This window comes from Phoxinus phoxinus (genome assembly GCF_949152265.1).
Source record: "Phoxinus phoxinus genome assembly, chromosome: 6".
Taxonomy (NCBI): Eukaryota; Metazoa; Chordata; class Actinopteri; order Cypriniformes; family Leuciscidae; genus Phoxinus; species Phoxinus phoxinus.
The window spans coordinates 5,827,374-5,854,813 of record NC_136881.1 but is presented as its reverse complement, the minus strand read 5'-3'; the positions used below and the strand labels follow the sequence as shown (position 1 = coordinate 5,854,813).

Genomic DNA, 27,440 nt, shown 5'->3' with positions numbered 1-27,440 from the left:
GTTTACTTATTAGTTAACACAATATCTAACACACTCTTAAAAATAACAATGCCATGTACAAATGAAAAGGGTCAATATGTCATCACGCTCATTAGCTAACAAAAATAATCACAATTTATACAAAAATTATGAAACCATCTCTTCAAAGAGTATGAAAATGTCAGTTACTGAATTTATTTTAATTCATTTGTGCAAGTCAGTAGCTGGTGTAACTTGCTAGAGAAAATAAAAGAGTATGATTAAAAGACTGAAGATAAAAACTAATTTAAAAAGTTTTCGTTTAAAAAAAGTTTAAAACATGCAGGAAGCAATTTCTTTATGTTGAAAAAAATGATGCTGTGTCAACGTCTTTTAAAAGTATCAGATTAATTGACCCTTTTATGACATTTATGGTTCAGGTTGACAAATGTCAAAGGGTACAACCCCAAGACAACTTGTATTGTATTGAAATTCATATTTCAAAAATGCATAATATTTGTTAAAAAAAATATATGTTCAGGAATTATTTTTTAAATAATTACTTAATAGTTACTTGACACTGTTATAGCCATTTATTCTTAATACAACTTTTGTTGAACATTGTATAAAACACGAATAAAATCATACAAATAATTTTTCTCCAAACAAAAAATTGCTACATGCATTTTAAGCTAAATTCTTATGTCAGCATTGCAGTCTTATATTCTTTAAAAAAAATATATATATATTTAATTCTTTAGAAAATCAACTGTACTCTGTGAACCACCAAAACACTGATCTGAACAACCCATCGAGAAACATCTTTTATAATCTCCAAAGAACCATATGCCAATTCACCTCCATGTAGGTCAGTTACATCCATAAGTGAGAGGACGTTCATGACTACTAAAACCTCAAGACTTCACTTTTGATGGAACAATCCCCCTATCCTCCAGCCTTCTGTTCTAATAACACAGAGGAAAATCCCAGCGTCTCAGACCATCTTGGATGAAAACTGCTATAGAGGAGAGAAACAGATTCGTTCTTTATACCTCCTCTGTCTCCAGAGTGTTTTTTAAGGTCACTCTTAGATTCACCGGTGAATTCATGAATTCATTCATACCTCATTCCACAGAGCAGGTACCAGATGAAAGAAATAACACATGCTCACCAAGAGCCAAAGCATCATCTGGTGAAGAATATGAATAATTCAAATCAAATGAGCCATAACAACTAAAGCCTATTCCATGATTTTCCCCCCGCTTTTCTTTCCAGCTGAAGTGAAAGAGCGAACAGATTTGGTCAAGATTTTCCTTTCAGAGCCTCTCATAGTTTATAGGTTCCACTTATCTAATTACATGCATGACACAAGGTCAGGGATGTTGTGAGATGGCTGTGAAGTACTTATAGTTCAAAGAGGTACTCAAGCTTATATGCCATCTGATTTCCATGTAAATAACACGCGAGTTAAGCTGCACATAGCAAATCAAAAGTCAGGGTTACAGAGTGTATTAGATAGATAGATAGATAGATAGATAGATAGATAGATAGATAGATAGATAGATAGATAGATAGATAGATAGATAGATAGATAGATAGATAGATAGATAGATAGATAGATAGATAGATAGAAAAAAGTATAATAGCTATTCTTTTCAGTAGCTACGAGCAACATGTAAATATAAATAGGTACGAATACAAAGTATCATGTAAAGATTTTACCTGGAGGGATTTTGAAAGCAAATGAGTTCATGTTGAGCTATTTATCTATCTAGCAGAACTCTGAGTCTGCTTAACTCTTATTGTACAGATATGTGTAGCCTACTTGTGTCCAATTGTGTGCTTCATTTCACGGCTATTTGAGCAGGTAAATCAAATTAAATATCACGGATCTAAAAAACAACCTATTCTACTGAGACAGCAACGACCGTTTCTAACCGTGTGATTTCTCTCACTGTTTATGTTAGCATAATCTTTGTTTTAACGTTAACAGCGTCAAGTGTTTTTAAATGTGTATTTTTTCACCACTTCAGTGTGTTGAACAGACCTGAATCACTACGTTGATGCTCTCTGGAAACTCTTGCCTCGAATGAGGCTCGAACGCTGATTCGTATGTTATATAGCGTTCTAAATATAGCTCGTCTTTCAAAGGCATGTATGTTGTGAGTGGCAATTCGGAGAACGAATCATAGGTCAAGAACAGCATCAAACTCCTCCCACTGTCCGAGTTTAGCTCCGCCTTTCTGAATCGCCACCAAAGTTTTCGTCCCTTTTTTCCTTATATGGTTACGCACGAAGTTGATTGACAGATAAGCACGCCCCCTTGATTCGCGGGCATCCGCAGACGGTACGGTGGCTCCCCACACTGACTGACACAGTAACCTGTGAGCTACTGTGCTCCTGCAGCTCACCTTCCAGAAACATTGTGAGGAAAGCAAACAAACCTGGATGGATGGATCCTTTACTATGAAATATATTTTAGTGTCCATAGTGAACTGAAACGTTTCGGATTTCGTGACTGATCTGAATGTTTCAGTCGCTCGCGCTGAAGCGAACGCGGATTCCTCGCGCAGAGAATCAAAGTCTCTCAAACGCACCGTTTAGCTGCACAAACATGGATGTTCTGGCCAATTACAGTATTTTTCAAGAACTTCAACTTGTTCATGACACTGGCTACTTCTCCGCGATGCCGTCTCTGGAGGAAAACTGGCAGCAGGTGAATTGCTTTTATCTCTGTCTTTGCAATTTATCCAACTTTTTTTCGCGTGTCAATGCGCTCTTGCGTGCCCGTGCAACTTATACATAAGCGACAAACAGTATTTATTGCATTTTGCATTATTGCAACTCTGCGTAAGGTGTCTTTAGTATTGCATATGCATTTTAAAATACCACGTGGTTGAAATAATGTGATGCTTTCATGCCATACAGCTTACTTATTGCGACCTAGTGCAATGTAGCAAAACATGCTGGGAAATTAAGATCTGAATAATACAAACAGAGACTCTTTGAATAATAGATCTACATCTGTCCTATCAGTGTTTTTTCAGTTCCCTTGGCACTGCACAGACTCTCGACTCTACTGCATTATATATAAATGCACGCGCGTGATTGACTCATAATGTGTCTGGCTGTTAAACGTGCATGACAGACGTATATAGAGCGCATATCTATGAAACTGTGTAGAATCTTATGTATAATCTACTCATTTTCATGCAAATGCCACTTTTCCCATTCACGAGGATGGAGCCATGCGGTGCGTGGACAAAGCACACTGGCATCCACATGGACATTGGTTTATGCACTCGTGCATTCACAACGATTTGAGATTTATGAAATCCATTTAGGGAACAGAATTGGTTTGCGCCGTGCACATGTGAGTAATGACTGTGGCGCGTCGCGAGCGCATGGATGGAGGCATGCTTTGCGCAGAGTTGAGCTCTCCGCAGTGCTGAAGGGGCAAAGCATGGTCCATCCATTGATGCCGGTGCATTGCTTTCTCAACGTGCATTGATTTTTAGATTGCTTGGCCATTTTTATTAACCTATGGGTTGTGATTGCATTTTTCTCAATATGATGCATCTAATGCCGGCTGCTTTGGCACCATTGTGTATTGGTTGGTTTATTTGGTCATTATGCCTCTAACCTTGAGTTTTGATAGATGGTCATGCAGTATTGGTCATTTTAAAAATGGATCACACTACATGCTTGTATGCAGGTTTGTATACAATATCATAGTGACAATTCACATGCAAATGCATGTAGTTATGAGCTATATGAATTGAAATGTTTGTACTTTTAAAAATAAGTGAACTACATAGAAGCTAATGGGGATAAAATTGTAGAATGATAACCAGTTACAGAAACTACAATATATGCACTTATACATTCATGTAAATTTTTACCTAAAATCTTGATGTTGAAGAAGAAAAGTTAATGGATATCTCAACTTCAGCGTGGAGTGGCTGTAGGACTAGTAAGTGTGCATGTAGGAGTTGGGGAGCCAGTGTTTGGGTTTGCTATTGACTTTCAATGGTTTATATGAATAAGAAATGCTCAAAGACTGACATTTGACCTCAATAGAGCTCCTGTGCCCTTGGTGCTCTGTAGTGCTAAGTGATCCTAAAGGCCAGACTTCCTCCAAAGCAGCGAATATTGCTCACAAACCGTGTAATCCCTAGTAAGTGGAAAGAAATAGGCCAGAACAGTAGAGACCTTCTTCCTAGCTTTGATAGGCCTACAAGACTTCTTATTCTCTTGACGTTGCAGCTTTTCACCTCAGGTTATTCTTCTGGTTGTGCTTAAAATTGATTAAATGTGGATGGCGATGATGTGCGTTGTCTTTAGAAAGACTGTGTGTAAAAACACCCTGACTTTAGCTAAGCAAAATGTCAGTCAGCATATTGACACGTTGCACTCAAAGACCTCAGAGGCCATTTCAGGTCATAAATATGATATTACAAGAAAAATACAATTAAATTTTTAATACGCGGCTCAAGTATCCTGCTATGTCAGGGGAGGACCTATGAAAAGTGATAAGGAGGGATTGTGTAGTTGCAAAATTCAATATAGAACAAAAGTTCCTTGCCTGAAGCTCCTCCATCAACCAGCACATGCCCTATAGCCATGACAGAGGATATCCAAAATACCTCACCTTGAAGAGACTCTCAGTGTGACTCACCTACTCCTGTGGAGAAGGGTATCTGCAAAATTGGAACAGAAAATGGTATGGCGTCTGTCCCCATCGAAACTGAATGACCATTCTGGAACTCATGGGATACATTGGCACATCAGACTATTCTGGAGTGCTTTTGTCTCATCTATTTTGGGACTTAGGGGAAGTTGAAATGTATTTTGTTCGCATCGCTTTCATTTCAACTGTCTGATATTTTTAGGCTTGGTTTTGAAATCTTGCTTGCAGCTGCAATAACATGTTGTGGTGGGGAGCAAGGAAAAGAATGCCTTTATGAGATGTTTCCCTCTATTTAACCACAATAATAAGTATTAGAGATGGATGATATGAACAAGAGTCTTGTATATCAGTGATTTTACATAATTTCTACTATCCATTTTAAAATATTAGTTTCACTGTTTTGAGTCTTTTACTTTTAACTTTTTGTACTGGTGATATGTTGTATCACATGAGCAAGAGTGCGGTTGTTTCCACAAAAACAGCATTTTGCAAGTGTAATGTTGCTTTTATACAACAGTTCAATAAATTAGAATATAATGAGTACTTTTAGACACAATATTGCCAGTAAATTTGTCTTTTTTTTTTGCTCTGCCAATGAAAAGTCAGTGCAGAAACCTTACAAGACACAGTGGTGGCATTACTGAAAGATTCACTGTTTTTGAACAAATATGTTTAGTGACTCATTCATAAAGACGATCACTTGTTTCGCTCCTGAATGAAACTACGTTTTTTACAGATTGTTTGAATGAAAGATTCCTTGACTCACTCATACAGTCACTTGTCGTCATGTCACCAACTGGTGAATTGACGTAACCTACTAAAAGAGTCACTGAAAAACCAATACAAAAATAAATATGAAAGCTAATTTTACTGTTGAACTATTGAATTAAACGCTTTACAAATGAACGGTACATTTAATGTTATTGTTTTCTTTTTATTTGGAAACCGATGAATGCAAACCAAAAGAATATGCTTTTGTTATGAATAATTTTTGATATCAGTGCAAAAAGTTAAAAACATCTCACTCAAAACAGTGAGTATTAATTGCTCCATTTTGTCCCACTGTGTATTTTACTAATCATGTAATGTTATAAACAGTAAAGTACAATTACGACACTTTACTCCGATCTAATAAGTAGCATTGGCTTTATGAGATTAAGAAAAAATCTTAATGGATGTAGATGTCAAAAATATCACTTTTCCCACAGCATGAGGTTTCAGTCATTTAATGGTGCAAGTTAATAGTGCTTCCCAGCTGTTCTTACATGATTTGTTATATGGCAAGCATGGAACTACTCCTAAGCATTAGAATTATGACTGACAAGCATAAAAAGAAAACTGCACTTGTAGCTCTTTGAAACGTCTTTACTATTTAATTTACATGCTAATACTGTAATCACAGCGAGGATGTTTGATCCCTTCTTTATAACAGATTCTTAATCGGGATGTGGTTAAGAAAATGTTTTTGTGCTTTTGCATCTTTGCGCGCTCGGATCCACCAGACGTTTTTTCTCTTGCAGCCTCAGGCCAGGGCAAACTCTGTAACTGATACTGTAATGACTCTCCAAAGAGCCTAATGCACTGTGCTAAGGCAGCACATTGTGTGTTTCACAGTGTCAACTACTTACAGGAACGCTTCTCTAAAGTCATTACGTTGCTTTCTTGACTAAATGCCCCAAGGAAAAGTCTAAGAATAAACCAACCCTTTTTAACCCATACCTCCCATCTCGCCAAACCTCAATGATAAACGCCACCAAGATAAACAACCAAAAAAAAAACATGACACATTTCACGTTCCCCCTTTGAAATCTATCCTATGTCACAGCCCCATGTCCCGAGCTGCAGAGCGGCTCCTGTAGTTGCATGCTTATGAGGATTGACAGGAGGCATTGAGCAAAAGTGCCAAGCGTGCATATTCCGTGCTGCAGTCTCTGCCACTCCGAAACCCCGGCTGCTCAGAAGCCGGAAAAAAAAAAGATACCAAAAAAGACCAAATCTACTCTTGCATTCTTGGATGCTTCGAACCTTAGTTTTGCACTCCATAGAAGCGTCTTCAACCAAAGCTTGGGCCAGTCCAGACAGAGGCCGCGAGCTCTCGCTTATCCACCGCCTTGTTTAGGCCCATGGATCCGAGCGGATTCCCATTACCGTAGGCGATGACTGCTGAAATGTGTGTTATGTAATTCTCTCAGCGCCACAGCTGCCTTCTTACAGCGTGCAAGCCGGCCCGCCGTAGAGAGCCAAACCCAGCCACATCACTGTGAAATCTTAAAGAGGTTTCCGGATCACACGGCTCCGCGGGCCACGTCTTCATGCTGGGAGACAGACCATATGGATCATTTAGTAAAATACACAGAGTTTTTCCTCTTAAGAATAATTTATGGACTCGTTGTTTAGTGCTCGCCTCAAGAAGAAAATGAGACGGCCTGTCCTGGCTGACTTGTTTTCAATACTAAAATGGTACACAAAAAGGACTTTTTGGAGTGCATGCACAACCACCAAATGTTATTGAGACACCATTAGCCATCATAACCGCTTATTTCAAACCAATATGCATCAGTAAATGAGTCCATTCGCACCCTTTAGTGATTCCATTCACACTTTTCGCTTGATTGCACGGCCCTGAGATTGAGTCCTCTACATTATCAGATGTGCTGGCTTATATTAACTACATCACAGTCCTCATTTATCATCGAAACCAGCGACAGATTTTTGGATAACACGCCGTGTAATGGAGCTGAAATGATCTGGTTGCTTGAGATAACATCAGTGGACTGATCCCATTGCTACTGACAAGCATCAGTAATTGAAAATGACAAAGCGATAGTGCTCTCCATCTCATGAGTCAATTCTGGGAGTTATTGCAATATAGTTGTCATGCATAGCGCATGGCTATTGCTCGAAGACAGTCGACTCGAGCGAGAAACGGGCCTTATGAGAGGTGAAGCATCTTTAAATATGCAGAGATATCATTAGTGGCTCTGCCGCGATGCCTCGCTGTACCTTCTGACAGGTTCACTTCTGCGGGGGGATTTCAGGTGTAAAAAAACAGAGCCTTGTTTCATCAGTAGTCTTGGCTCCCACAAAGCAGACATATGGCGCTTTCTCAAGATTACTTAAGAATGTGGTTGCATTCGGCTCTTGCATGACACGCTCGCCAGCTTCTAATAATTCACTGATTATGCAGCACACAGTACTCGGTAGGCGGTTTTGCAAGCTTGTGACGTCAATATTGTTTTAATCGTAGAATGCATGACCCCAAAAAAAAACTACAGGAATGCAAGGGTGTCAACATGACCCGTATTGGAGTCAGTGGTTTTTATCAAAGTGAGTGCATGCTGTTTTTAATCTTATTTTCAGAAATTAAATGATTTAATTTTGATTATACCCAAATGTTTAAATGTTTCAACACTTTCACTTCCCTTGTACGTAAACAATTAATTAATCATGTGTACATAAACATTAACAATTCATTATAAATATTTAATTATAATTATTTAAAATAAAATATGAACCTATGGCCAACTACCATTCAGAAGTTTGAATTTATTTGATCCAAAGTACAGTAAAATCAGCAATATTGTGAAATATTATTGCAATTTAAAATAACTTTTCTCGATTTGAATAGGTTTTAAAATGTAATTTATTCTTGTGTTGCAAAGCTGAATTTTCAGCAGTCATTACTCCAGTCTTCATGTCTATCGGGGCATGTCTATGTGCTCCTCTTTATGCATTCGGGTGATACCGGTAGTTTGATGGGGCAGTTGAATTAGGCTGGATTCAGACTCTCATTGCATCACGACTCGAGTGTTGTCCTGTAACCCGTAGGCCACGGCTCCACCATCACCGGTGACATTTGTGTCAGAGCATCTAATACTTTCCCCCTTCATTTGCGTCTCAAACTCGCATGCGCTTGTTTATGTTGTCGCATATGACTCTTAACTCTCAACAATGACAACGGTCTTCCCACTGCCGAGCTCAAGTGCAACTGTCAGGGTCACCCTGTAACAATACTCAAGCTGACCCCTAGCAATCCAATTAGACTCCTGCACTACAGCAGTGAGTAGGCAACCCACTCTAGGCACTGAGATCATTAATCTGACTGGGGCCAGATGATTGCCCATGATGGCTGCCACATTGAAGGGTGATGAAAAGGTTAGCGTCTGATGAAAGAGGAGACGGGAGATGGTGCACTCATTTGTCGAAGGCCTCTGGAGTAAGTGTCAGCACCCAGAGCTGCGATGCGAGGGAAAAGGAGTGAAGTGGAGCATCTTTATGTATGAGTCCCGAATCTAGCGCAGACGTGAGACACAGCGCTGGCACTCAAGGCTTTGATTAACAGGCCGAGTAGAACTGAGCTCTTTTTTCACTCTTGCGCACAGCTTGACAGCGATTTTCCCTTCATTTAAGATAGAATGTAAAACTTTTACAAGGCGGTGCAGGGCAGGGAATGAACCGGCAATAACGTGCATAAGAAATGCAAATAGTCTCACTTTCATGTGGAAAGTTTCAGGAAGATTGGTCTTTTCAAGTCAGCATGGAATCAAAATTGACCCTATTTACTTATTATTTGACTATTTACTATACACTATGGTTCAAATGTTTGGGGTCATTACTGCATGATTCAGTGTGAGGTCACACAAGTTTAAAAAAAAGTAATACTTTTATTCAGCAAGGATGCATACAATTTATCAAAGGTTACAGTAAAGCCTTTTTTTTATTTTCTATTAAATGCTGTTCCATCAAAGAATCCTGAAAAAATTATGTATCATATGTTTCTCAAGCATCAAATCAGCATATTGGAATGATTACTGAAGGATCATGTGACACTGAAGACACTGGAGTAATGATGCTGAACATTCAGCTTTGCCACCACAGAAATAAATAGCTTTTTAAAATATACCAAGATTTAAAAAGTATTTTACATATTTGACAATATTACTGTTTTACTTTATTTTTGTTTAAATAAATGCAGCCTTTGTGAGCTTTTATATATATATATATATCTTACGGGTCCCAAACGTTTGAACAGTATAGTGTGCATTCCTGCAAGTGGTCAGGGGCGGACTGGCCATCTGTGTGATCTGGAGAATCACAGAACGGCCGGTACTCCAGGACGGCCGGCGGGCCGGCCCACCACCCGCCACACACGCAGTCATCACCTGTTTTTTTTCGTCAACGCGGCCGCGGGTAAAAAACGGAAAGAAAAGGGCGGGGCTGAGAAGGCGAGATACATTTTTTTTGCGGAATTTAGATACTGAAGCCGCTAAATGTCGCAAACTAACTGAAATATTTAGCAGCACAGCCAGCAGCAGCACCTCACAGTTAAATATTAGCAGCAGTGAAGAAGTGAGCCAGACAGCTATGCAGCAACATGCTACCAGTGATGATGAGGACAGAAAGATGAGCTGTTCCACAGGTAGATCCAGGGCAAGTAAGTATGGAACATGAGAGGAGAAAGAGAGTTACTTGCTAGGGATGATGTTAGGAAGTGATATTCAGGTTGCTAAATTTTTAATTATTACAGTAGGCTAGTTAAAACAGCAAAACTTCAACATTTCAGCTGTAAAATGCCACATGCAGTAGCTAATATTAAGAAATATGGTGTGCTTTTACTTTTAAAAAGGTTGGTAACGTTACAGTTAATGCTTACAAACTTTGAAGATTTTGAATACAGAAGTTACATAGTTAAATAAAGTTGTAATGGTGTATTTTCATTTAGTTGTGGTATTATTATTTGTGCAGTAAGATTAATTACTGCATAAATTAATTAAGATTATTAAGTAATAAATTATTTTTAAGACAGCATGGAATAGATTATATAATATGCTGTTATAACAGCATATTATATAATCTATTCCATGCTATCTTGGAATAAAACCTGTTTTTTTTTTTTTTATCCATTCCATCATTTGTTTATTCAGGTTGAGCTTAGACCAAGAGCAGAGAAAGACACCCACTCCAGCTCAACTTTAAATTACTTTAAGCGCCCCAAGTCAGACAGTCACAGCCTAGAGGTTTTTTATACGGGACTGCAGTGTGTTGAGACCTCCATTTATATGTAGTATTCAAGTTAATCTAGAATAATGTGCTTTTAACACATCACAGGGCTATTGCTATAATTTGGATGGTATAGTATCATGAGCCACAATTAAAGTCTTGTGACACTCATGCCAGGCGTTATTGTTGTTGTTGACGAGTTTCCGCGCGCCGATTGCTTTGGGCCGGGCCTAGTCAAAGTCCAGGGCCGGTTTTTAGTCCCAGTCCGTCCCTGCAAGTGGTTGTCTTAAATCTTGTAGAACTTGGTTGGAAACTCATTTAAAATGGGTTGTGAACTATTTTTATTAACCTTAAAGAAATGTGTAAATTTTAAATAAGTCAAAATGTGTCAGTGTTATTAAAGGGATAGTTCACTCTGATGTCATTTGTTTCTACAGAACTCAAGCTATTGTTGTTTTTCCCCCCAATGTTCTTTAAAATATCATATTTTGAATAAAAATTGTTTCACAAAAGAAAGTCATACAGGTTTTGAATGACATAAAGGTGAGCAAGTGACTACCAGAATTTACTTTCTTTTTTTTCTTTTTTTTGGTGAACTGTCACTTTAAATAACACATTCTACTTCTGAAAAGAACTTAAATTTCAGAGTGATATCACGACCTCTCTTACTCTGTCCCAGCTGAAACAGTCACTCATTTTTAATTATGTTGTTTGCCATTGACAGCAGGATTATTAAAGAACGTGTTGCTAAGGAACACACGTTTTGTTACAGCTATTGCACTTGTTTGTTTTGGCGTCGTCCTCCTCATCGGTCATTGTATGCATGGAATCTCACAGCCAGCGTCTCCTGCGATACCTCCAGAGAAAGTCTTCCAACAGACCTTGAGAGATACAATGAAGGACAATGTTCTCTCTGTAAACATCCCATCGCTTTTCTTCTCTTTTTTCATCAGAAGCCATCAATCACCGCCAGCAACATTTCAGCCTCAAAATGGGTCATGAAACTTAAAGCGACAAGAGGCGTTGTTTATCAAGGTTTATGCAAGCTTCAATCAATCACCCCGTCTATTGCTGTTGAGTTGAGCGCAATTCTGCAGAGGATAGAAATTCAGCTTTTTGTATCTAATGGATTGATTCATTGAATCATTTATGCAACAACAACAAAACATGCATTGTGCAATCATAAGAATAATGAGACATTTGCACATTATAACGTGGAGTTTTGTAATGCTTTTTTTTGGAAAAGCATGTTTGAAAGCCCCATCATGCCGTATGCATGCACCATGCACGTGTGAATTTGTGCATGCGTGTGAGTGTCAGATGAGGGATTTCTCCATGAAACATTGCTGAGCTCAGCACTTCTACTGCCTCGGTGTCTGTGTGTGTGCATATGTGACTTACTCAGCCGTGGCATATATGCAAAGCCAGCTGTATTTCCATATGCTCCAAGTTACCGTTGTCTGAGGTCCACATGACCTGGCTTGGCTCCAGTACTGGCCTGCGTTGTAACACCTGGATACAGCAATACCCAGTTCTTCCCACCCCATCCCTTCTGCTGAAGCAGGCAAACACTTTCTTTCTTTCTGACTGCTTTGCAGTTGCTGCTCACTGGAGGAAGTGAAAGGAGGGCTGGCAAAGCACTGTCCAAATTTGGATGTACATCAGTTAAGCTGAATTGGTTTGTGTCAAGATTGCACAACATAGCAGTGTGTTTTGTATCTTAGTTATACGTCTTGAAAAGAAACTCAAATATAATTGAATGAGGCAATGGTTATTAATATTTTAAGCCAAGCAAATCAATTATGTTTGTAGCCTGTTTTCTTGTCTGCTAGCTGAAAATCCTTAGTTTGATCTTTTTAGTGAAAAACAAAACAAAACAAAAACAATGCCTGTAAATGGAATAAAATAATCCTGATTATCTCAAGTCATCATAAAGCAGAATGAAAACTGACAAATATTACATGTATATGACTTGAGATAATCAGGATTATTTTATTCTATTGACAGGCATTGTTTTTTTTTATTTGTTTTTTATATATATATATATATATATATATATATATATTACTTGTCAGTTTTCATATATATATATATATATATATATATATATATATATATATATATATATAAAATGTAAGTAATTTATGTTTTAATGTTTATTTTGGCAGCGCTAAAAACTACTGTTTTACCGTTTTCTTCTGTGTTTTTTGTTTAATTGGTATTAGATTAATTTTTATATTTGCTTTCTAAAAGATTTGACTTTTTCTAAAAGGAGGATATTCTCGATACAACTGCTTTGAATCATCAATAATTACACTTATTTTTAATGCACTTTATAAATGGAAAAAGAATTGAACTTAACATCTGTGCACTAGTATAGTTTCATACAGCAGCTTTCCAAAACACAAGTTACCAAGTTACATTGAATTAATCAATCAAAAACGAATCTAGATTAGTATTTATCCAGCATTGTAATTATTCAAAAATTGTGTTTTATACACTCTCTTTTTAATTATTTTAGAGAGCATCAAATCACCTTCTTCTTTAGTAGAGCCTGTACACACTCACCAGTTCTTGTGGCATAAGGAGGTTTGTCTTTGTTTTAGCATGGGAGAGCTATTTGGGTCGGAAGTTATTTTGGGATGCATTGCTAGAAATACCTGTGGGAGTGAGTAATAGTTGAAATGAGACCATCTTTAAGTTGGTTTGTGTAGTCATTTACATATGTTTAGAGCCTGTGCCATGTTCACTTGAAATCAAACAACTTGGTTGTTGTTATTCTTTCATTTATTTCTGTGTTTGAACATGCAGATGTCTTTAAAAGCGTTATAAGTCAAAATATACAGTATCTATTTATCCTGCTTTCTTTAAAGGCTTTTGTGCTCAGGGCGTTTTGGTATTTAATCATCTACTTCTAATTAATCCAATTATGAGTCATTTAAATCTCAGCAGATGTGGGTCCGCAAACTCAAGCAGGTGTGAAAAGATCGTCCTCTCCGACTCAAATCCCAAGGTTTCGCTTTCACTCTTGGCTCGGACTCTCATATTCATTCCGTGGAGGTTGAAACATTACCCACGTGCCTCGAGAACAATAGGCTAGAATTGCCATCCGAAAGCATGACTCACTGTCCTCTATTAACTGGCATGTTAATCGCATACAGGGACAAAGAAGGGTCAGCATTAGTAAACGGGTCCAAGAGTGGGAGTTTCGAGATGTCTGGACTCCATCTTGCATCCTCAGTCCACTCTGAAGACAATGCAAAACTTGGCTGTAAATTATTTGCGATAACTCAAAATGGCCACAGTAAGTAGGCTATAGCGGCTCTGCCTTAATGGACTGAACTCAATGAACTCACCATGGAAAGGAAGGTGGGGGCTGTCGCACTTTCCTGAGATGGAGGGAATATGAAAACGGCAGATCTGCGCTTCCTTGAGGTGTGCGTCCGCTTGCAGTTGGCTCAGCGGATTTGTTCTTTTTTTTTTATGCCATTGCGTGTGTGTGTGTGTGTGTCAAAGGTAGGAGGGGATGAGTTTAACTACAACAACACTTCAACCCTGTAGGCAGTATGTGATAGATCAAAATAATGTTATACTGAGGAGAAATGAATTCATTTGTTGTGGTAAGGTATACAAGTATGAAGATGCTCTCATTGAAGCATTGAACACAGAAACTGTTTTGATGTCAGTAGATTTAGGCATTTGATAGATTGATGTTAATCAGCTGATCTCAAACAGAGTTTCACTAGAAATTACACATATGGATCACTGCACGCAGGATAATGCCTTAGTTCAATTAGGATATTTAAGTAGCTTTTATAAATGTGCCTTAGAAAAAACTTTACTGGTGTGCATTTTGAGACAAAGCAATGACACTGACATATTTTAAGATATGTTAGTGCAAGTTGCTTAGTTAAAACAGCTCAAACATGCATTTTAGTCTGGGACTAAAGACTTGTCTGTGAAACCAGGAGTGAATGTATTGTATTTAAATCTAAACATGTTTAAATCCCACAAGGCCAGTTGTAGAGTCTAGCATGAGAAAATGGTTGGGATTGTCAGACACAAAGTGCAATATTACATAAAATGTCAGGCGACTTCTTGTTACTGTTTACATATCAATATGGAACAATTTGCCATGTTCACACGTTAAATACTATTAATTTAATGAAAAAAATGCATGTGGATGTGTGAAATAACCTATTATTTATAACTTGCATGCAAGCACACCGCCAAAGAGTTTTGCGCAATCACCACATTACACTCCAAAAATCCTGTGTCTTTTGGTCAGAAACTGGCCAAAACTAAAAGCTGCATCGGATTCATCCGAGCCGCACTGGGAATTTCCCCACACCAGGCCTGTTGCACTGTGTCGAATGTGCGCTGCATAACAACACAATGGCTCGCTGTAGAGGGATGTTCACTGCCAGCTTACCCAACCTGAGCCCTTTGATCCTGCCCTTTGTAATGCAAATCAAAAGGAGGAGAGAGTAGGACACCAGGGAGAATCTTCATGATGGTACCATGGTTCATGCTGATGTGTGCAGTTGTCAATTTCTCACTTGAAATTTGGACTACACAGTTAATACGAATGGGTTTGAGAAGCATACTGACTTAGATATGTTGATATCTCTCTGGTGTACAATAATTGATTTATTGTTACGGGAATTTTGCCTTTATGGGACAGTGTTAGAAATGATACGATCAGAAAATGACTAGTGGTTGACCAATAGGTTTTAAATGGCTGATACTAATATTTAATGAGCAGGCGGCCTAGAAGCCGTACGATGCTGATAAAACGCAACTTGATGTCAAATCAAATACTTTTTTGTACTCCGAAATGAATGGTGTTGGGTTTACTCTGAAACTATTTTCACTCAGAAATTGCTAGGAAATGTCACAAATAATTGCCTATCATCAGACAAGCTCAATATTTTAAGATTGAACATTAGTCTGGGGAGTTTATGTATTTTCTACTGCACAAGAGGCGTGATTAACAGGCATAGTTCAAATGACTCTGTACGCAATTGGATAGTCCTTCAACCAATCAGACCAACGATCCGGGTGACGTACTTTGCAGACTGACGCGAAAACTCCAGGCAGGAAACGTGTCAACAAACTTGTTGGTTTGTAGCATTGATCAATGGTTTGCAGAAGACGCAATGGCATCGAGAAATTTTTGCATGTTGTGTAAAAAAAAACATGAAAGTGTTTTATTTACACCCACTCGAGTGATTTGTTGGCTAAACTAAAGAAGCCATTGAGCATCGCCAAGAGGTTAAAAGGAATTGGATTCATCTAAACGTCATCATGTTAAACCCGCCAATAGTGTGCCAGGTGGATATGCAAGTTTGTGATTGGTTCCCGCAAATTTTTAACGGAAGTAGGATAGAAAAATTTACAGGTTTCCAGCCTGAGCTGCAGGGCGAAATAAAATCGCCGGCAGTCTAAGAAACACTGAATTAAGTAGAAAGACTTAAATAAATGTAGTCTTGTTAAACATACTTCAATAATCTGTTTTATTGACAACCCCGAAAGATAATTGTTTTAAAGTGTATTAAAAGCATGAAAAGGTATTGTTACCTTTTTTTTTTTTTTTCTTTAAAAGAATTAATTTTCTTTATAAAAATAATTACATTTTGTTTGGCCTCCTCTCCATAGACATTAATTTTATTTATATTATATTTTATTTATTTATTGAAATTATTTCATTTGGTAGTGAAATTGCACTTCTTTTTCCAAATTGATGAAACCATTAAGGAACCAGAATTATTAGGAGAAATTTGAATCATTCTTCATATTTCCCATCCCTAATAATCACCACATGCAACATGCGAAACTCACTGCACTACATGCCGTCTCCGATCATAGAATGCAGTTCAAGAAAATTGGGTAGAAACGTGTTGGGTGGTTTACATTGTTAAAGCAGAGACTTGTGGTCATAGATCTACACATCAAGTATCCTGATAAATATTTCTCTTTAGCACATTAAGCAATGTTGTTGTATGTGTTAGCCTAGGTTTTTTTTACCCATTATCCCTATTTTCCTCCATGCTTTAATGCTTTTGTCTTTGTGGCTCTCATTATGAGGATTAGGCCCGCTGCCTCGTGCCACAACAGGTCGCCCCATCCGCAGGGCAGACACCCGCCCCTTGTATGGTAACAAGCTGTTAACCCTCAGTTAAAATGAGCAACACCCCCTTCACTCCCCCACTATCAATGGATTCACGCTGGGACTTAATGCTCTATGAGTGCTTTAATGAAAATTGGTGGATCTTGATAAGATTAGCTAGCATTGCCAGACCGCGGCCCGTAAGCAACCCGTAAACACATAAACAACCAAATCCTGTTAAAGCTAGATAGTGGATCCCGTACTGCGCTCTGGCATTGTCGCTCGGATTATCTCTGGCACCCCGTCCTTTATTTTCCTTCAAGAAGCATCGCTGCATGGTTCAAGCATTCAAATCAATGAAAAATATATTGGATTGACTTTTCGAGGCACCACCGCTAATGTTTGTCCTTTTGTAAATCCTGATTTAGCCCTCGCACATTTTTTGTGGATTAATACGACGTGCTGATATCAAGGCGCCTACTCCCTTTTAGCTTCCACTCAAATCGTTGCAAGGGAAAATGTCAACACTAATTCATATTCAAATGAACTCCCTCTGACAATTAGAGTAACAAAGGCCTTGACGCATAGAGCGAACGTGGAGAGAACACTGGCTAGGTTGCGGAGCGCACAAAGCGCTATTGCACGCCTGACGTAGTTTTGCTGATGAAGCGTCTGACTGGGGCTCTGTACCCATGCAGTGACCTCTAACCTGGGGGTTTTAACAAGCCAGTCTATTGGCACTATTACTGTATTGTGCTGAACTGCCTGGAACAATGGAAAGTCGCTAACTCTGACTTGGTATCATAGAAATCAGCTGATCTTGCAGTCAGAATTATCAACAGCTCATTGCACAAAGTGGACCACGACTAAACAGAGACTTCACAAACAAGTGACTCAATCACAAAGGCTGCATCCGAAAACTTGACTTGTCGCCTCGCTGCCTTATCAGGCAATGATTTTGTAGGCAGTGTTTGTCTACAAAGGCGCCTCTGAGGCAGACTTCTGAGGCAGTGTAACGGTTTAATGATCTACAGCAAAATAGAGTGAGCTTTGGGGATAACTAAGCAAATATTTAATTGCTACAATAGTAATTTTTCGCTGAAAAATACATCAGAAGTGGAAAACGTTGGTCAAATACGTACATTTACACACAATCAGACCACCAACAGCAACGTTCAGACACCATCTTTATTTCTCAACTGTCACCGAATGGAAAGCACAGGATTGTGGGATATCAAAGACAGTGAAGGATACATCTACGCTGCCTTCAAAAATCCATCAGATGAAGGTTTCTCAGGAGACAGGAAGGGAAAAAGCTTTGGATTCGAACGTGTCCTGATGCCTTCCTACCTTGGAGTGGAATTGTTAACATTTTGGACGCAGCCCAAGTCACAGTCACAAATGACTCGGAGTTGGTTTTTAGTATTGAATCAGAAACATTCAGTGTGACCAATGTAGTCTGATTCATGAACAAGTGATTCTTATGAGCCAGTTCGTTTTAGTGAATCAGAATCACAGCACTACCAGTGTAGTCTGATTCTTGGACAAAACGCATCCATCAGAACAAAATTAACATTTATTCATTTATATTCATGTTTTTATGTGGTATATAAGTTATGTTAGATGTGAAATTGTAAATGTTAAAATAGATAATACATTATATTACTTAATAAGTTAAATTAGTTAGAAAGTATATCGTAATTGAACAGTATATTAGAACTATTATGTTTTGTAATTTATTTATTAAATTATTATTTTTTTTAAAATGCTGTTTGGAAAACAACACGCTGTAGTAAACACTAGCTTGCAGTAGTCTCATTATAGGCTAGAAATAACGGACAGGGCACATTCTTTGCAAGTGCTTCCTTCCTCCCACAGTAAAACTAGCTTTAAATGGTCTAGTGCTGATTGATCCACACACATCAGAAGGCTGGTTTATTGCTAATTACATTGCCTTTCCCCCTTAAGTGCGAGCATAAGATTAGCGCTACAGCTCAGGAGGGACAGGAACACTTGGAGCGCTTCATTTGCCTCCGGCTTGTAAAAATGTGCCAGCATGCTTTGTGCGAGAGTGTGATTTCTTAATTGGCGTTATGTCATATCTGCTATATTGCCGGCGACCGGTTTATCAGGCCCAAAATGCATGCTACTCTGTACCTTTAGCACCTTTAAACGAGCTGCGGCAAGCATCTCTACTAAAACTTGGAACTGAAAAGATTCTGTTTGCGAAGGTACCTTGATAAGCACTTGCATAATTAAGCCATTATCTTCCTGCTCCTGTTATATGTGATGGCGCCGTTTACTATGTTTGGAAAAGGACAGGTCCATATATCAACAAGGAGATGACAAACCATTACATCTTTAGTGGAGGCCATTGTTTTGTTCCTCACTGCACACGCTCCTATTAATGCTTATGTCAACAGGGCTCTTCAGGATCCATTTCACGAGTGCCAGCTTTGCCTTTATGGTTACTTAAAGGTGTCAGGAGGCATTAGCCTACATTCAGCTAACGGCCGCACTCCGATAATGTGAGTGTTCGCACACTTTAGATCAATGTCATTTCTTTGAAAATGTCAGCTAGGATGCTTAGAAACTACTCTGGGTAATAATATTTAAAAAAATTCTTGTTAATTTGAGGTTTACAATGACGAGCAAGAAAAGAAACATACTCAAGTACACAAATGCAGACATCTGCACCCAGTTTACCAGACAAGGCTTAAGCCTAGTCCCAGACTAAAAAGCTTTTTTTTAACTGAAAACAACTTACACTGGCATATCTTAAAAAAGCAGCTGCCATTGTTTGGTCTCAAGGTGTAATGTGTTTTTTTTTCTTTTTCTAAGGAATGTTTATAAAAGCTACTGAAATGTCCAAATTGAACTCAGGCCTAATCCTGGCTTAATCTAAGCACTGTCTGTGAAACCAGGCCTAAAAGTGTCTCGGCTTGCATGCATTTGTGGTGGTAACTAGCCATAGCAATTTCTGTTTCAAAGTAGCTGTAAATGGTTTTCCTGCACACATTACCTCGTGTAAACTCTCTACTATAATCAACAACCTAAATACTTTGATTTAATGGAAAAGAAAATAATGGAGAGTGTCGCCGTGGATCAATTGGATTGAGATCTGGGGAATTTGGAGGCCAGAACAAAAACTTGAACTCTTCATCCTCAAGCCATTCCTGAACAATGTGTGCAGTGTGGCAGGGTGCATTATTCTGCTGAAAGAGGCCACTGGGGAACAATATTGTCATGAAGGGGGGTGTACCTGCTCTGGAACAGTGTTTAGGTCGGTGGCACGTGTCACATTTGCATCCACATGAATGGCCAGACTTTGAACAATGGTCTTTTGGGAAACCCAAACCCAGAGCATCACACTTCCTCCACTAGCTTGTCATAGTCACACAGTGCATTCTGGTGCTATTACTTCCCTAGGTAAATGGCGTACAACGTCTGTTGGCTCGGACCAGACGGGATAGCCTTCATTACCCTCGTGCATCGATTATCCTTGGGCGCCCAACACCCTTTCGCCGGTTTGTCCCTCCTCGAACCACTGTTAATAAATTCTCACCACTGCTGACCAGGAACAACCCACAAGCCTTGCCGTTTCAGAGATACTCTGACCCAGTCACTTTGCCATGACAATTTGACTCTTGTCAAAGTTGGTCAGATCTTTATTCCTGCCTATTTCTCCTGCATCCAACACAATGATTATGAGAACTGGTTGTTTGCTTACTGTCTAATCTACTTAGACCGTAATATGTGGCATTGTTTGGAGATGATCAACGATATTCACTTCACCTGTGACCAGTCATAATGTTTTAGCTCATCAATGTGTATTATAGTCTTCCTCAAACGAGAAATGGCAAGGTCATGGGTTCAATTCTCAGGGAATGCAAGGACTAATAGAAATGTGTACATATACTTTGAATCCAATGTAAGTTTCTTTGGATAAAGACTTGCTTAAATGCATCCATATAAATTATGTAAAATATTATAAAAACACAATAACAATGAATTTGAGATTGTTTCAGGCCTAAATCTGTTTATGATTAGTAACATGGTCATGCATCCCACTATAAAGTCTTCTTAGCAGTTTGAGCCTAAGTCATGTGGCTCTTGCATCTCGTCGGTTGTGTATGCCCGAGACTGTGTGAACGTGTGTGTCTGCAAGCTTCCTGCAGATGAGATGTGGGTTATTTTTAGGCTCTGCCTGGCGAGGCTGTAAATGGAAGGCAGGGCGAGTTTTGAGGGCCACTGTTGATGAGATCACACATGGCCCCATCATTCCCCCCGTCCTATCGATCGACCACGGCCTGAAGGGGGATTGTGTCTCAGGGTGCCGCCAGCTGGCCAGTCCCTTCTTGAATCAAAGCACTGGCAGGTGGTCATTTGTGGTCCCCTCTCCCCTTAGCCCAAGCATTACATTACAGATCAATGACTGATCAGAGAACAGGCTGGATGAGTTTCACTTCTAAGCCCATCCGTCAGGGGGGTGTCATTGGCGTAAGTGGATAGCTGCAGTCGGTGTATATCTAACAGTGCCTGGTCTTTAAAAAGCCTTTTGGAAGAGTTTCTTTGTTATGTCAGATGGCTAATCAGCTTGCATGTGTTTTGCCAGCAGTACATCAGACAGTTGGTATGGTCAGAATGGCAAGAAATACTATTTGCATTACTCATTTTTTAGCATTTACAGTGAGGAATTATGTATCCCTTTGGAATATTTTTTTTTTACGCTTTTGAAAAAAGTCCCTTCTGTTTACTAAGGCTGCATTTTTTTTTTTTTATATATATATATAAAAAATGCTGTAATAATATTGTGAAATATTATTACAATTTAAAATGACTGTCTATAGTAATATATTTTTGTAATTCTAAATTCTAGAAAAAAATAGGTGGAAACCATGCTACCATTTAAAAAATGTGGGTTAAGGGGTTAAAAAATGTTAAACAAAATATGTTTATTCAGCTAGGCTCTTTAAACTATTCAAAGGTGAGAGTCAATGCATTCATAATGTTTCAAATAAATGCTGCAACTTTATTTCATGCCGCAAAGAACACATTAATGATAAATAATTTCAGTGTTACAGTTTTTACTGTATTTTTGATCAAATAAATGCAGCCTTATGAAATACAATTTTGATAAAATATAAGGCGGTCACTGTATTTTTTTTATGTTTTTGAATTAATAGTTTGAGTAAATGACTCGATTTACTCTTAAACAGTCATGTGTCGTCACCTACTGGTTTAACCTTTAGAAATCTATCAAGTGAATGTGAGTGGTGCAAGTTTGACATCAGAACCCGGAAGTCTAATCCGCCGCTGGTTCCTTCTAGATTTTCCTATGGGGGGTTATAATGGGGTTTTCCAATTTATGAGTAAAATAAAGCCTGTGGTAAACATAACTTGACTATACTTTGAGGATGTAAATGTACAACGTTAATTACACACGCCCATAGTGTAAAATGTAAATTATGAAGAAGTTATCACAGGCTTTATTTTACTCATAAATTGGAAAACCCCATTATAAACCCCCATAGGAAAATCTAGAAGGAACCAGCGGCAAAGTCATACATGCACCTGCACCTGCATTTTGCATTCAATACCGTATCCCATACAAAAGTGAATAGAACAATTTCAAGTGCTTTTTTTTCCATCAGACTGCCAAACAATTCATGAGACAATGTCGCATCCTACAGTCTGAAATGTCGCTCTTAGTCTTTGTAGAGTGTTAGTTCACCCAATGGAGGTCAATATGGAAACATCACATATCCCGAGCAGCAAACGATCCTTCTTTTCTTGAAATTGAAAATGCAGTTATCCAGCCGCCGAGAAACCATTATTTTCTTCAAGCACGTTTTCCCCTTTCAGACCTTTTGACAAATGTAATAGGACAGCGTTCAACAACCTGACCTGACAAATAACCCCAGTTCCCCTGTTTTCAGAGAGCTGGTTGCCTCTCCGCCGCCGACGGCCTTTAGCTGGGGACAGCTGATGCTAAATCATCTCCCAAAAATTAATAGAGCATTTCTCTGTCAACTTGCTTAACAGCTGTTTGCATTTGGTCTGGATATCGTAGTGCTTCTCTTCCACGGGCTCCTCATTCATTTTTATAACCAGCTTGTTTTATTAGCTCTGTCTGCTTGAGGGAGGCAGTGCTTGGATGTTAATTGGCGCGCCGCATGACGGTGTCCCCGCTGAGCGTCATGGTGCGAGAGGAAGATTGTATGAGGGACTCCTTTCTCAAATCAGATTATCCTATATTAAACTTAATATAGTGCAAGCGATAGCCGGTCTTATATTGCGCTCACCCGTTGCTCGGTTTATGCCAGATATATGGTGGCGCTGTGATGGTTTCGATGGCTAGAGGGTGTGCTGAGATGCAAGAGGAAGTGACATGTTGTCACAGGTGCACAGATGCAGAAAAGATAATTGCACAGCGGGTTCGACTACGAGAGACAGACGTGTCAACATCGCTGCCATAACACCCGATCGCGAGCCAGGTTCGTCATTTTACAGATGATAGATCGCCGCCAAACCCGCGGCGAGGAACGGGTCACAAATCGGCTCCGATGGACAGGCTTCCCAAAAAAAGGCACCTACGTGACTGACAGCGAAGGGCCTTGTGTTTCTCGCTCTCGTATCCTCAGCTGTGCTCGCTGCGGGGCACGTCACAGATGACTCACTTTATCAGTCCCAACCTCTCGATGTTTGACAGTCGCTCTTTCCACGACGTGGTGCGAGATGCCGGCAGGAGGGCTTCACTCGCTCGCTTTCTGCACCCAGTGACATTAGATACTGTTACACACTTTATAAGGTGGAGTAGAGATGCAAATGGGGTTTATTTAGTTGCATTTTGTGTACTATTTTTGTATACTGTCTGCATCCTAACTAGGCACAGCAGGTTTGCGTTGAAAAGCAAAAGCTGAAACTGCTGCACAGCTTTACAAATCAAAAGGCGATCAAAAGATATTTGGATCAATCAGGTTTCTTGAAAAGAAATATCATGGCTAGTTAGGAGGACACGGTTTTAGATTGTGTGTGTTGTTTATGTGCTGATGTTTTTGTCATTAGTAATGGTTGTCACTAGGGATGTTTATTTTGACTGCTTAAATACTCAAAATCAATCAGCTGAGGGTAGAACGAGAGAGTTTTGTCTGCGCTATTTTTAAATTGCCTGTCAATGTACATATGCATCAGAACAACGTTTTTTACCATTGCATCACATCTTGCCATTTTTATAAGCATCTTGTGCTTTCAATGTTGCATTTTTAAGACAGCATGTCAAGTGGAAACAGAACTCAGGCGTCTGAGACATGTTTATGGCTGTCTAGTGTTTTGTTTTCTGTTTTTTTGTTTTGCCGAAGAATGTGTGGAGCAATTCTAACCAACTGGGCCAACAAATTAAAAATGAAAAGTTTGTGACTTTTCAAAATGTATTGATGATCAAGTATTGTTCTAGTATGTATCTTTAGTTGTGAGAATGAATAGAATTACTTAAGGCTGTGATTTGTACCATGGTGAAGAGTTATTGACTCATGTGACAGAACTAAATCTTATCTGATTCACAAATGTTTTTAAAAAGAGAAATATTGTACACTTTTAAAGCATTTTTTCCCTCCGATATACATATAAAAAAAGTATAAAACCCTTATTATTATTATTATTAGGCTATATTGTTAATAATAATCATAAAAATATGAATATTTATAATTGTTGTTATTGTTATTTTAGGAATAATAGTGTTTATTTATTTATTTTTAATTAATAATAATAATTATTATTATATAAATAATATACTACTAACATATTATTAATACTATTCATAATATTAATTTTTACAATAATAATAATAATAATTATTATTATTATATAAATAATGCTAACATATTATTAATAATATTAATATTTACAATAATAATATAATTATTATTATTGTAAATATTAATAATAATGTATGATTATTTTAATAATTATTATTATTATATGAATGTACTACTAATATTATATTCATATCTATCATAATAATCATTTGTGATTAATAATACTTATAATAACAATAATCAACGTAAAATGTATCCAAGTAATAACTGTTGGCTGTATAAAATGATCAGGTTGTGTATATCTGTGCACAACTGCTTTGAATGAATCTCATCCAATTTAGACAAAACATTGTTTTTAGGAAGTTTATGTAATGGTGTTTTAAAATTGTTTTGTGCAGATGAAAACTATGGCTGGCACTTTATCAGTTCATACTAATTCATACATATCAGCTTGTTGAATATCAAACAGCTTGGCTTTCCGACTGCAATGAAACGCCAGGAAGTCGACCACTGACCTTGACTTGGGACTCGAGGTTTGTTTTATGTCACAGTCTCTCACAGATCATATGTGACCCACACAGGGACTACAACACGAAATTCAAGCCATCTGTTATCCAACTGAGCGACGCTCTGCCTTTTTATTGCTTATTTTATGGCAAAACTGGGGCGTCGAGTTGCGATCAGTTTTGATTAAACATCCAAATTGTCTGAGATTCGCAAATCCGCCGGGTAGCTTTTTACGGCGTCGATTGGCATCCAGTCTGCCGCACCACTAAATCACACGGCCCAAAGCGACCCAGACGGCACTGGACGCATTGAATTTGCTGCCATTTTAAGTAACAATATCCCCTGAATGTCACTTCCTCAGGGCCTGCGGGAGGAGGGGCGAGGAGAAAAGTGGCGAGACGGAGAAAAGCCAAAGAGCGATAAGAAAAAGACGTGCTCTCCTCGACTCCCAAACGCCTCACCTTCAAAATGTTTCTGGCTCTTTTTCCCCGACACACACGCATGCACACGACACGTCTGCCCTTTCTCAGGCGAACTCCCCTCGAACCCAGCGTGGCCGTGTTCCTGTCATACGTGTGACGGTTCGACAGCATGCAGGCATGACACGGCAGACCACCAGAGCCCTACAGCACATTAGAAAATCAATCCCTCCCGTGTCGGCGTGCTTCCAAAGGGCCCGTACAGAGCGGACCGCTGCCGGCCTGCTGAGTTCAGGCTTTTAAATGTCATTGGTTGATCTTGGAAACATGCACAGAGATGCACGCACCCATCAGCGCTTTCACTGAACGGAGAGGATATCTTTACTGCTTCATTTAAGTGACTAATTACCCATCAGTTCAGGGCGCAGCGAGAAACCCTGTGTGTTTCCGTCAAAGAGAAAACAGCAGATTTTTAGAAATGCAAATATTTGTTTTGAGTGAAATGATTCCTTTTAGCAGATTGCTCTGAGACGGTTATTACGTGTAGATCTGTGTCTTCTAACTCCAGCAGCTCCTGTCGTGTTTAGATATTCCGGGTGACGTCTCGGTCTCGGGTAATGTCAGTTCAGCTACGCTCTGTTTACCTGACTTCTGAAACCTTGGAGTTCAGCGCAGACATTAAAATGCTTTTAGCACTGAGGAAAAAAAAAAAAAAAAACGGCAGACGCTCCTTTCGTAAAATGACAAGCAAACAATATCGCCTAGCAACAGAGGCTGCGCTGAGCCACCGTCATGTTTGGAGCCAGAGATTCAAGCGAGACATTTATAGCTGGAGGCCAGTTTGTCTGAGATGATAGGTTACTGTTCTTTATCATTTTGTAAAAGGTTTGGGTCATGTTATGAGAAACATTTCAGAAAATAAAAGCTTGACACTATTGCTCATACTCAAATGGCTGTGCAAAAAAAGTATTTTAAAGGAGAAATATTATGTAGCTTTTTTATTATTTCCAATATTCAAAGAAATATGTATTATTGTAACTTAGAATTGCATCACTATTTCCCAGACTCCAACTTTATTTCTAATATTCACAATTAATTTATTAATTGGTTTGTTTGTTTGGTTGTTTTTCTTGTTTTTTTACAAAACTATATTTCAGTATATTCAGAAAAATATGTACTTTGTTTGTTTGTTGGAATTAAATCATTAGTAAGATTTGTTTTTAAATTAAGTATTGCATGACCATTTACAAACCTCAGAATTGTTGTCAAATAAATAAAACTATTTATTTATTTACTAATTATTATTATTGTTACTTAGTATTGCATGACCATTTCCCATTCTCCAACTTTATTATTTCTAATATTCACAAAAAAATGTTTTTATTTATTTAGAATTATAGTGAGTTAAAAAAATATATATTTAGTATTGCATGACCATTTTCCTGCTTCCAACTTTATTACTTGTAATATTCACAAAAATATATATATTTTTTAATTTATTTATTATTTTTTTCTGATTGGTTGGTTGGTCGGATTTAATTTATTAGTACTTTTTTTTTTTTTTTTTTTTTATGACCATTTTCCAGATTCCAACTGTTTTTGCCACGATACCTTTAAAACGTACATAAATGTAATGCTGAACAGGCAATGAAATGTAAATCAAATGCTATATATATATATTATCATACAGTCATAAAAAACTGTATGTTAGTTGATGATGCAGTCTGATGTGGGTTTAACACAAATATGATATGACAATTTACCTATCGGGTAATTTAATTTCAAAACCTAGTAAAAAACTGCTGTCCATTATATGGCCCCTTGAAGCATCTTAAGGGAGCTGTAGTGGCTTATAAGTTGCCTTTGAATCATATTGTTGACGTTGCTTTTTTGCGCACAATTCGTTAGTCTGAAGTATAAAACCCTTCCAAAATAAAAGA

The 27,440-nt window shown here is 38.3% G+C and overlaps 2 protein-coding genes across 8 annotated transcripts in view; one reads left to right on the top strand and one right to left on the bottom strand.

Moving 5' to 3' along the window:
* Nucleotides 1-2,077, bottom strand: part of LOC307000983 (putative methyltransferase) — an 82,492-nt gene extending 80,415 nt beyond the window's left edge. For 5 of the 6 annotated variants that reach the window (XM_079617035.1, XM_079617034.1, XM_079617039.1 and 2 more), the window contains exon 1: nt 2,006-2,049. The gene's annotated coding sequence lies outside the window, so the exon portion shown is untranslated. Of the gene's footprint in view, nt 1-2,005 lie in introns of all 6 variants that reach the window. The other variant, XM_079617038.1, reaches the window with a different exon arrangement.
* Nucleotides 2,078-2,339: 262 nt separating this feature from the next.
* Nucleotides 2,340-27,440, top strand: part of klf7a (Kruppel like factor 7a) — a gene marked incomplete at its 3' end in the record, with an annotated part of 40,405 nt that continues 15,304 nt past the window's right edge. Inside the window, exon 1 of one of the 2 annotated variants that reach the window (XM_079617031.1) lies at nt 2,340-2,674. In XM_079617031.1, the coding sequence (XP_079473157.1) occupies nt 2,486-2,674 (189 nt within the window). In that variant the 5' untranslated portion in view covers nt 2,340-2,485. The remainder of the gene's footprint in view (nt 2,675-27,440) is intronic. The other variant, XM_079617032.1, reaches the window with a different exon arrangement.